The sequence below is a fragment of the Primulina eburnea genome, chromosome 15, assembly GCF_022965805.1.
Source record: "Primulina eburnea isolate SZY01 chromosome 15, ASM2296580v1, whole genome shotgun sequence".
NCBI lineage: Eukaryota > Viridiplantae > Streptophyta > Magnoliopsida > Lamiales > Gesneriaceae > Primulina > Primulina eburnea.
The window spans coordinates 5,138,254-5,150,429 of record NC_133115.1 but is presented as its reverse complement, the minus strand read 5'-3'; the positions used below and the strand labels follow the sequence as shown (position 1 = coordinate 5,150,429).

General features: G+C 35.6%; 2 protein-coding genes across 9 annotated transcripts; one reads left to right on the top strand and one right to left on the bottom strand.

The window, feature by feature from the left end:
* LOC140814048 (cytochrome b5 domain-containing protein RLF) lies at positions 1-4,691 on the top strand. 3 transcript variants are annotated; one of them, XM_073172911.1, is made up of 7 exons: positions 7-226; positions 328-374; positions 540-623; positions 981-1,341; positions 2,190-2,324; positions 4,193-4,243; positions 4,346-4,691. In XM_073172911.1, exons 3-7 carry the CDS (start codon positions 591-593, stop codon positions 4,420-4,422), a joined length of 657 nt encoding a protein of 218 aa, XP_073029012.1. In that variant the 5' UTR covers positions 7-226; positions 328-374; positions 540-590; the 3' UTR covers positions 4,423-4,691. The 3 variants fall into 3 exon arrangements, with proteins under 3 accessions (XP_073029010.1, XP_073029012.1, XP_073029011.1); XM_073172909.1 differs by lacking the exon at positions 328-374 and having other exon boundaries at positions 1-180; XM_073172910.1 differs by lacking the exon at positions 328-374 and having other exon boundaries at positions 7-228; positions 542-623.
* Positions 4,692-4,846: 155 nt separating this feature from the next.
* LOC140814047 (putative zinc transporter At3g08650) lies at positions 4,847-11,820 on the bottom strand. Of its 6 annotated transcripts, none has more exons than XM_073172907.1 (6): positions 11,706-11,820; positions 10,219-11,032; positions 8,810-9,094; positions 7,730-7,858; positions 5,952-6,049; positions 4,847-5,700 (listed from the first exon to the last, which is right to left on the bottom strand). In XM_073172907.1, exons 2-6 carry the CDS (start codon positions 10,681-10,683, stop codon positions 4,887-4,889), a joined length of 1,791 nt encoding a protein of 596 aa, XP_073029008.1. In that variant the 5' UTR covers positions 10,684-11,032; positions 11,706-11,820; the 3' UTR covers positions 4,847-4,886. The 6 variants fall into 6 exon arrangements, with proteins under 6 accessions (XP_073029008.1, XP_073029003.1, XP_073029004.1 ...); XM_073172902.1 differs by having other exon boundaries at positions 11,127-11,801; XM_073172903.1 differs by having other exon boundaries at positions 11,323-11,801.
* Positions 11,821-12,176: the final 356 nt, after the last annotated feature.

Genomic DNA, 12,176 nt, shown 5'->3' with positions numbered 1-12,176 from the left:
TGATATTCATCATTCACAATTTCACACCAAAAGTGCCTTATGTCTACTTGAAGTAGAAGATTTTGTATTATATAGTAATAATATTCAATTTGTTCCAATTTGGTCAAATATTTTGTGATATTTTGGAGAGGCGGAGAGTAACCAGGAAAATCCACGCGCCACCACATCCAATTCAACGAAGTACGCCGCCAGCCACGCCTTGTCCCTCTGCCTACATATATTATCGGTGTGTATGTGGGATCTATATTCTTGTGGAAGTTTCTTTGTTTATGTAAATGGGCCAGAATATTTTTTTTATTGAATTTTGACAAATACCGTTTTGTTTAGTTAACAACCCGGGAGAGGATTATTGTATGGTTAATCGTGGTAGATAGGTAATTTTCGGAAGTTTGGTTTTGCTCTGTCTGAATGCTGTTGTTAGAGTTCGACGGCCGATGCATATTAATTTGATCCTGTGATGGGTTGTTGAATTCGATGTTTTGTAGTTGAATTATTCGATGCATAGGTCCATTATTTACATAATCCTTCTGTTTTTGTAGAGTGATTGAATCCTCTACCTAACAGTTGTTGGAGTCGTCATTCAGGCTACGATGGCTGATTCGGATGATTTCACCTTTTGTCAAGTAAGTGCTCTGTGTTTTCATGATAGATTTTTCTTCTTCTTGATAAATTATCGGTCTTAAAAATAATCTGATACTTCTTGATATGGGCAGTAGTGATGCGCTAACTTTTGTCAAGGGGTGTTTTCTTTGGCTAGGCTAACTAATGAGGGCGATTTCTAGTATGTTCCCAATAGACGGAATTGTGTTATTTTTTTAACATGAATATCTCTTTTCGTTTGAGGGGAACAAGTGGACAACTGCCTTGCTCACTCCCTCTTGGCCTTTGCCAAATTTCAGCCATCACACAAGTTCATCCATTTTTTTTTTTACCTTTCGGTTGTTTTTCTATTATAATTTTAATTTGGTTCACGTAATTAGGTTGAGAAGCCTGTAGATGGTGTTGAAGAACAGCATGTGGCCACGGGTATTGGTGGAATTTGTATGGATGATAAAAATGCTAATGGTAATTTGGATAGTGGTAGTATATGGAAAGTTGGTGTTTCTTCTCAGAAAACTGTTGGCACGTTGACGTTTAATGTCATTGATGCATCCACTCAGAAAATAACGAATGAACATCCCAAATTGGATGCAAAAGAGGTTGCTGGAAGTTCAAGTAAGGCACCGCTGGAACAGAAAACTCTTGTGAAGAAGCCTATGCCCCGAAAAAAGGTTCCTTACGAGATAGGGTATAGCCCACTGGACTGGCTTAAGCTCTCAAGAACACATCCTGACCTGGCAGGTTATGACCATTTTGTGGAGTTTTATTTGGGTGTTTGGTGTTGCACGAATCCTATGATCCCAATTTACCGATGAAATTTAACTATCCGCATTTTTTTTAAAATATGGGAACTCAGTTGTTTTGCCATTACATTTGTAAACAAAATTATTTTAATAGTGATTTTATGAGATGGTGCTAGATGTTAAAATGCTGTAAGCTAAATAATTGGTGATCAGTTACTCGTTTGAATACTTAAGAATTCCATTAAATTTTTCTATGTTTCTAGTCTTTCCTCTGAGAAGCACTGTTGGCCATTTTTTCCTCATGTAGTTTTCTTTAAATCACTCCTAATTACCGTGAGTTTCCCTAAAGTCCACAGATCAGCTTGAAAATGATGAAATCAGATTGAGGACTGAGATGTATCGGAACTGATTATTCTGGGTTGAGATGATTGGCATTTTCTTTGTGGCACTACCAATTTTGGCATGCTTTATGCCAGTTCGTCTGCTTACTTTTTGTACTGTTTTCTTGGGTATCTACCTTATGTTTGGAGAAATATTTGGCCTATGTAGTAATAGATTTATAATGTCATATCGAATCAAAATATTTCTGGTTTTCACATTATATTATCAAAGTTTTATATTTCCATCACCTGTACTTCTGATTAGAACATGCAGTTGTGTCTTTTTTGGGACTTTATCTGAAGAGAGCTGATTGAACATATTAAATATCTAGAATTACTTCCAATGTCTATATTTTTAGTAGGATGACCCCTTTTATGCTGTTTCCATGAAAGTTGAAGTTGAAAAAATTTCTAGAGCAAGTATCTGTAGCTGAATTCTTTTGGTTTTAAATTACATTTTTGTCAGGATTGAATGGACAATCAAATAGAAGACTTATAACTATGGATGAAGTTAAACAACACAAATCTGAGGGCTCCATGTGGACTGCTCTTAAAGGCCGTGTCTATAATATTGGACCATACATGAAGTTTCATCCTGGAGGTAGCTATTAATTGTGTTCGATCGATTTTTTTCCTTCTAAAGTGGAGTTTGGATATAAAATCGTGAATTTCTCACTTTTATGTTTGTGTTTGCCTTATATCAATGTTTCCCTTATAAAAGTATTTGTTGCATGGGATGCTCAAAAACCTATGAGATATTATTCCTTTTTAACCTGTAACCGTATGACTACTCAATTGGGGTGCCTAAGCATTTTTCACTATGGATGCCACCCCATTAACTTGGACTGTCGTTTAGTTTAACATTGCCTATGATTGAGTTTTTGTCTTGACATTTTTTTTAAGATTTGGGTCTTGTTTCTATCACATGTTGAAAATTTGGCTCTTTGATGCTCAAATCACAGTATCGCTTTTTTCATTTAAAATGGTACATTAATAATTTGATTATATGTTTCAGCCGGTCCAGATTAGGACTTCTAATTCGCCTTAGGTCAGCAATGTTTCCACGTTAGTCAACTAATTATCTAATTTGTACTGTTTACACTCTTTAATTTCTTTGTCAAATGACTCAAATTTTACTTTCTAAACCGTGAATCCGTGATTGAACTTTGAAATATGGTTTACATTTTTCGATTAGTTCATATTGAGTTTCTATATATATATATATATAGACACAAATATTTTATATATGAGTTTCTATATTTTGAGTGTAAGATTTTGGAATGAGTAATTAGGTTTTTAGGTAGAAGCACTACCGGAGGCTTTCGTCTCAAGCCTTTACCGTTTATCATCCTTAAAAAGTTCCCAATTACTTTCGACTCTATAACACTCATGTATTTCTTTATCCTCGTATGAATTGTGAATTGACGTGAACATATCAGAGTTTTTATATTTCCTTCTGCCTTTTAATTGGCTCATGCCCTTAAATTTGACTACGAAAGGTAAATTGCAGGGAAAATTTTACTCAGTTTCTTCAAATCCTAAAACAATGATTAAACAAAAGTAAATAGACAACAAATGTGAAAGCGGAGTCAGGTGCCTAAGAATGGAGAGATTGATTAGATATTGTTGAAAGGGGGAATTGTTTCTTTTTCACCATTGACTGATGGAAGAAATACCATGTTTAGGTGCCTTCAAATCATCTATCGTTTTTATTGCTAGTCTCCATGATGCTCATGTGCTTGAATTAATTGTTATCCTCATTTCTATCTATTCTGTTTTTTTTTCTGTTTGTCTAGCTTGGCTAGGTGAGATGGTCAAGGCCTGTTTCTATGCTTTTTTCTTCTCCATATTATGATTTCAAAATTTATTAACAGACTCACTCGAAATGGCATAAGTGCACGACACGGATGTTTTGCAAGGGCAAGGAGCTATGAGCCATTAGTGGCATATTTTTTTAAACTCGAATCATATGATTTACCCATGAACACTGCTGGTTTAAGGGTGTCGTGTCTTTTTTCCCCATGAGTGACATATCATTTTTTTTATGTCATTTTATCTTTATCATTTTAGTTTCCCATTTAAAAAACATTAGAGTAGGTGATGAGATGACTGTTTCAAGTATTAACTGGAGTCCTTCTCCTAGACAAATTTCTTAAAAAATTCGAGGAGCCTTTTAGTTTGTTTCATGCTATTTATTTCCTGTTGATTGTGTCTTCTAAATTGTGGCTGCTTAATTTTTAAGTGTTCGAAAGTTAAATGAGTTTTTATTGTTTTTTTCTTCTGAAAGCATCGATGTAGCATCCTTTGCTTACTTGTACTCTGATTTTTGTATAGTGATGCCACAATTATTGCAATGTCTGGAGTGAAGGTGTTGAGCATATTAATTTGTTTGAACTGGTTCCCATATATTGATACGAGATGCATTCGGCTCACAAGGCTTTTCACCATGATTTTATGTTCTTTTGTTAGGTGAGGACATGCTGAAGAAGGCTGTTGGGAGAAACAGCACATTGTTATTTAGTATCCTTTTACCACTACCTAATTCTTTCTCAGTTTCAGTTCGAGTAAATTATATACATCATCTGGGGCTTGTAAAAGTTGCGATCCTGATTCTTTATACAGATAAACACCATGCTTGGGTTAATGCCGAAGTTTTATTGGAGAAATGTCTCGTGGGCATTTTAGACGAGAGCAAGTAGAGATACGATATTCTTTCTATAGTTCCAGAAGAAGCAATGGAGATTGCAAGAGATCAGTTATTTCCATTTGTCATCGTCTGGAAGATAGATGCAAGCATTCAAGAATGTAGCATGTGTTGATGTTGTTTGTAATGCTAAAATAGAGGAAAACTTATTCAAATGCAAATAATTTTTTGTTATGGAGACGTTATTTCGATGTATATCGTGACGGTGAAACATTCAATGACTTGTGCTTCTAACAATGGTGACCAAGGGTGAATTTGTTTTTACTACATTGGGGCATCTTTTTTATACGATAGCCAAGTCCAATGACCTAGGAGGGAATCCAAAATCAAGGTTGAACAGCACAAAACGGTTCAGAAGAATCATCCCCATTCTCATATAGAATTATAACGAAAAATAACTTGCATCCATTGTGGATATATTACAATTTGAATACGCTTATATCCAAGATTCTACCATTATCACCTGACTGCTTCCGGCGCAGAATTGCAGTAAGGTGTATGCAAACATACTAATTTTGTGCATGTTAGACACAAACTTGCAAAGAATATACCGATTACAACACCAAAAAAACTCTTCCGTCTATCCAAATTAATCGCTCTCTTAACAACGATCCAAAAACAGGGGAAAAGTGCGCCACACGCGAATATCATACCATGATCTAGACCCCTATAGTCGATTCCAGCAAGTATTGCTACTATAGCCGATAATGGGCCCACGAATCCGATAAGTGCAGCTGATAAAAGGGATCCATGCCAACTGTCAGTTGCACCAAAAATGCAACTAGCGACTGCTGCACCACGAGGAAATCCATGGAGGGACACGGGAAGAACCATGTGCCTTCCGAGCCCATATGCTTTGGGTGCAGCCACTCCCAATGCCAACCCCTCAGAAAGAGCATGGAGGGCTATTGCCAAACAAGACACAAATGATTGAAGTGTGGGCGCACTAATCGAAAATCCAGTTATATCAGTTATCGTATTTGCTGATGTCTTTTTGCGACTTCCAAGCTTCATAGCACTAGATATGACCATGTGGGCAAATATCGATCCTGCTGTGAGAAGAAACAATAGTGGAAAAAGGCCCATTTTTGAAGATAGGAGTAGTTGAAGTGGTCGCCAAGCACCAAGGACAAAGGCGATGCCAGAGGCCACACCAGTGAGGACAGCATGCTGAAGGTGGAAAGCAAGAGCAAATGCAACAAGAGCAATGCCACCAAGCAATGGACCCAGGCCAAAAAGTAAGGAAACTAAGAGACCAGAAGCATCCTCTGGGCTGCAAAGTAAAGATTTGGTTACAAATGCGGATTTCATAAACCAGTTTTTGCACTGTGAACTGTAACTGTCATATGACAAGTGTTTACACAGGAAAATGTAGAAAAAAGATTTAAATTTAACGATTGCCAATGAAAGGTAAAGTCACTCTAATAGGCTTCTACGGTAAAAAAAAAAAATAGTGTATTTCTTAGCCCCCTCCAATAATAATAAAAAATCTCGCACACACAAATGGAGAGAGAGAAAGATTACTTGTAATTGTGGCTGAAATTATCAAACACGACACTCAGAGCTTCCATAAAAGCTACGGAAAGTGTAGCAGCTGATGCAACTTGAGATGGGGAAGTTTCCTGCAATCCGAAAAGATAAGAAAATCATCAATCACAGTCCAAATACAAACAAAATCAAAATTAATTTCCCTAGCGGTTGAATTTGATCATTTGACAACAAGTATGTTGGCATCAACGACAATACAGCTTTTTCTTTCTCTCTCCCTCTTTTTTCTTTTCTTTTTTCCCCAGATAAGACAAATTTTCTTTATTTGACACGTGGGCTTTTTCGGGCATTATTCAATCTGAGGCAGCAGATATTTTCTTTGATAACCATAAGAGTTAACCAGCATAATTTCCTCAACTGATTGAATGATTTGAAATCAAAATTTCAAATCTGTGATTCTCAATCCATTTTACTCATTTGGAAAAACCCGAGTAACCGACAATATCCAGACACAATGCATGTCTTGCCAAAATAACTCTTTGGAAATTCTATACTCTTTACCACTAGGCTTATTGGTCGGCCATATAAAGCATGTCCATGGGTAAAACCCAAGCTCTTACCTATTACCAACATTATATTGTTCTACAAAGACTATGACTCCAAATACAAGAGTTGAAATATCTTCCCCTCGTGCATACATTGACAAACTATTAAACTATTCCTCATCTCATATCCATTACATCAACTTCAAAATTATATAAACTGTTAAACCAGAAAGTACAATTCACTTGCGCAGAATATCTAGCGCATTATACACCTAGCATGCCTTAGAAATCAATACTGCGTGCAAAAAGTGTGGGCTATCCAAGATGTTTGACATTTTTTCTTCCTCTTTCTTTGGCCTGGACTAATGCACTAAATCTAGTTTATCAGAGTTGGTAATTCTTTAAATAAAGATTAGGCAGAACGTATTAATTTGACCAGTTATTCATTAAAAGGCTAGGACTAAATAGGTATCCAAAATCCACAGCAATTGAGAAGAAAATGAGTTATATGTTGAGTCTTCCCTAATTAGGAAAAGGAATATATTTTTGCTATTGTGTACTGCATAAAAAAACAAAAAATAAAAAACAGAGAATTACGAAGTTATACTGTTCATACACTCAGAAAGAAAAGGATTGATACGCTAGCAAAATTTGAACTTTACAAGATTAAACTTTCAAGCACATATACTTTGAATCAATCTGTTTGACAAACTGTAAAGACTGAGTTAGAAGGGTAATGACCTTGTATAATAAATATGAATCAAGAATAAATTTACTTCTTTTATGCAGAAATATTCTATAAGAATTACTTAATGTAAGTCTTCATTTTTTTTCTTGTTTGTAATGTTGTATCGTTGATAAAACTCTGTCCAGTAATTTGAACTTCCAACAAAGCTAAACAAGGAAAAAATCCAGTGTCAGTCTTTAGCTCGCACGGAGGATAGAAAATACAAAAGATCTCAATTCTCAATAGAAATCAGGTAATCAAAGTGATGCTAAAGATTATTTTACAAGTACACAAAATTCCGTACATCTATATTTATTCAATTCAAGAGCACCAAATCCTAATTGGAGTAGAAATGTACAATAGAGAAGTTTAGGATTCTCAAACTACATGCTTACATAGGAGGCAATATCGAAAAAATTATTGGGCAGAAATTTTTTTTGTTTCTAAATGTTGACTCCATATCAAGTATGAAAATTTTGCTTCATTATTTAGGAACAAAGAGAATGTCGTAGTTCTGTGCAAATGAAAACGAATAACTTTACCTTGAATCCCTCTGGAAGAATCTCAGTGATAACCATCCAAATCATACACCCAGCAGCAAATCCGGTAGCAAATGGCAGGAACTTATTGAATGCATCGGCACAAATAAATGATGGAACCGCTACAAGAGGCTGCAGCAAGAGATCATATGCTGCAATTCATCATAATAATATCCAACCAAAGAAATAAACAAATACAAGAATTAAAACATCACATCTGTCCCTCAAAAACCATTCAGCCACACTGAAACGTCTATATCATTTGCTTTTCTAGCCATGAATATCACTGGTTCAGATCAGGCACTAAATAACTGTTTTACACGGGCAACGAAAATGGATAACACACTGGAATTTACTTCCTCTGGCTTCAGCAGCAAAACATTCATCACTATTCAAGTCACAAAGATGACGACTTAATCAAAATGTATAGATTACTCATCAATAAAGGTGCATTATCACATGAAAATTTTCAATGAATAATGATTCCCGATGACCTTACCTAACAGGTTGCGTGTCTCGCTTTGAACATTGGACATTGGAACACCAAAAAAGTTCAAACACCCAGTATCATGAATCTAATAAAAGGTATACTGGTAGACAAAGAAATTCACCCATGATGCGACACATTGTGCATATTCCCAAAGTTATAGCATCCACTTACAGACTAACAAACTGTACTACATGTCTCGATTGGATCATAAAGATTTTAAATATATAACAACTAGGTGGAAAATTTTAATGATAGAGTAGTCACGGAAACACGATGTATACATACACACATACACGTACAAGCACCTCAATTTAAAACATCTACTCAACTGAATACTGATTATACAGTATACGCCCATAATATTTCTTTAGGATCTTACACTTTGCAACTACATTTGAATATTATATTTTAAGGTGATAGTATATGCCACAACGATCCATTTACACTGCTCTAGATTCTTTCCATGCAAAGAATCATCTTAGAGGAGACTATTGCAGAGTTAGTCACGCCACCATAGTGGATATTAGAAAACAGAAAACTATCTGCAATTTTATAAGTCTCGTCTAGTCATAGAAATGAACAAACTAAATTACCTGTGGCAGCGACGTAATCACACTCCATAACATGGCATTCTGTGGAGATACTCCTCTCGATGCAAGCACCATACTAACAGCCAATCCCTCGGGTATATTGTGCACAGCAATGGCCATCGTCACCAATATCCCCTGATATAAACCCTTGGAGCCAGCGAAGGATACTCCAACACCAGATCCCTCCCCAAAAGAATGAAGAGTCATGATACCAACAACTAGAATGATTTTAGTAGCTTCTGCTCCTTTTATGTCCAGCATGCTTACTTCACCATATTGCTCAAGGAACTGGGCATAGGAGAAAAGTAAATTAAACTCTAAAGTGCACCGAAGAATATTCAGGACCATATCCTAGGTGACAATTTAAAAAAGGGGTACTCAACGCTAATGGTCACTGATATTTAGGCCAACTACAAAAAAACTACATGAAGAAAGCCATTAGTTTACAAGTGCACACGACACAATGTGCTCCCAGAACAGATGTGAAAAAAAAATATTTCAATGCTTCAATTTTACCAACCAACAGTTGAGAAAAGAGTATGAGAGGATGACCATATACTGTTTCCAACCGTATTATACACTTCTACCAATAGATGAACTATATGAATAAAAAATCGGATATTGTAACTACTTGAAGACAATTGAAGAGCGCCAGATGGACATATTGTCAGTAACAGCATAACACAAAGGCACAAAACGGACATCTTTATGCATACCTTATTCACGTGCAAAATCATATAGATAAATAAAAGACAGTCTATCTTTAGGGGATCACCCCAAAGAATGACATCAGCTGCTACGAAATTGCACCAGTTGCCTTGGATTGAACTATTGGCAAACATATAACAAGTTTAAAACAAAAAATAAAGATGGGCAAGCATTTCACACATTGGTAAACAATATCAGCAGACTCCATTAAACCAGACTGTTAGCATCAGATTTCTAAAGTTTCCAATAAGACAGAACATGAAATAAATAATTTCATTTGCCGTGGAATGCTTTTAACTAAGTAGACTTCCCATAACACAGAAATTTTTGTTTCGTTACAATAATAGGCACATAAACTACGCTCGATGACAACTTGTTTCCAAAATGAAGAATGATTCGTGAAAACACAAAAACAAAAAGACTAAGTTGAAAGCATATTGCTAGTTGCAGACTTATAATTAATGAACCAGTCATCAACAAATGCACCACAAGAGTCAAGAAAACCAAAAATGCAGAAAAGGTAAACAGTTGCACTCTGCAGAAGTAAAGAGTCTGGGGCCTCAGGACAATAGGCAAAGGAATTAAATCGGAACTAAAAAGTAAAAACCATTCATACTATCACCATTATAAAATAAAATAGGCAAAAACATATTCATAACCATGTCTCAAAGGAAAAAATATCATGATAGGTCTAAGAGCTTAACCTTCTTGCAAAGCCATATGAAAATGCCACCAGCGAAAATGCCAATAACAACCCAACTGCCGCTTCCATGGTCCTGCCCTTCCTGTATTAGGTCAAAGCTAGCAGCCAACATCACTCCTGCAGCCATTCCATTGCATATTCCAGCCCATTGAGAATCAAGCTCCACAAAGAAAAACGGGACAGCACCTAAACCAGTAGCAGCAGCCATTGCCAGCGTTAAAAATGTAACTGTTGACACTGAAACTTTATTCCCACCCTGCCACCGTTCACCTCTTTCTCTACCAGTGCTTTCAACATTAAAGATGTGCTCTGCGCCCGAGCCATCTATCACACCAACCCCTGCATTCCTTCGTGGAGCAGTTGCTAATGTTTCTGAAGTTCCTTTCTCATTTTCTGCTATTACACTATAACTTAACATAGCTACAAAGAGAAAAAGAGAAAGAATTGGCTTAACTCCTAAACTCATTTTCAGCCTATTTACGCCACCAAACGTTGTACAGTTAAAAGAAAAAGGTAGAATTGAATGGTTTCTTTACTGCAGTATTCTCATCTCCAGTCAAGAGAACATGTTCAGACCATATATAGCTATTCAACCATCTTCAATTCTCGTGCATAGATGTTTTCTTTACTGCAGTATTCTCATCTCCAGTCAATAGAACATGTTTAGACCATATATAGCTATTCAACCATCTTTTGTTCTCGTAGATATAGCGTGGTCGTCAATTCAACTGAACACAGGACACCCACTTATGAATGATGAATATCTTTAAGACACCACACAGTTTAAACTTACGCTTGATGCCCCAGCTCCTTCTCTACAATGAAACGATGTAAGTAAGAGATTCATAAACAAATAAGAACTCCAAACACAAAAAGCACCGAAAGAACAAACACAAGAAATGTACGAACATGAATTCTATATTTCTTTCTTTTACTCCTCTCTCATCATTGAGCATGAAAGACTGGATAAGTGGGACAACCACTCACAAAGGAGAGGAAACCATTGTTCAGAACTAGATGCTAGTTTCAAGAATGAAGAATATGTTAATGTACTCTCTACGACTCTTAGATTACTCAAAAAAAGAGAGCCAAATTCATAGTTTACATTTTACGTTTCAGCTATTAGGCAGTTAGTCGCGTGCAAGTTAACTCTTCAGCTGCATAACATTTAGATTTGCCTAAACACAGAAATAAACCGCAAGTATGATTCTTTACAAAATTCACATAGAGCAATTCACAACAACAGTAGATGGATTAGAAGAATAAACAAGGAACAACCCACTCCGGGCTATCTGTTAAGAATTGTAAATCCTTACACAAAATGCCATGACAAAAATCATAAAGACAGGGTCAATCAAAAAAAAAATTAATGGATCAGAGGCAAAATCTTCACGAAACCTAAAACCCCCCCAAAAAAAGAGATTCAAATCACAAAATTCTACGCAACTGCATAAAACCAGTAAAAGAAAACCATCTCCACATACATACTTATAAACAGGAAAATTACAAAATCAGATAGAATGGGGAAGCACCCATCAAATTAAACACAGTCGTTCTTCAATTTCCCGGAAAAATCTGTTTAGAAAATAAAACTCATGAGAAGATATGGAATATAGCATTTTATGTAAAATAATAACTTTTTATTGTATTAATTCGATGTGGTTTGGTTCGTACGAGACAAATGGTACGAGGATAAAAAAAATATTTTTTAATAATAAAATATATAAAAATATAGTTAGTATAATATTTGATTTGATTGAATAATTTGATTAAATTTGAGATAATATAATATTATAGTTTTGTTTTTTTGAAAATATTTATAATATTATTTATTAAGGGTAATATTGTAATTTCAATTTAATGATTTGATGTGAGATAAAATGATTGATGATTTGATTGTAAATAAATGATTGGTAGATGTATAAATAATGGCAAAAACTTGTGTGAGACGGTCTCACG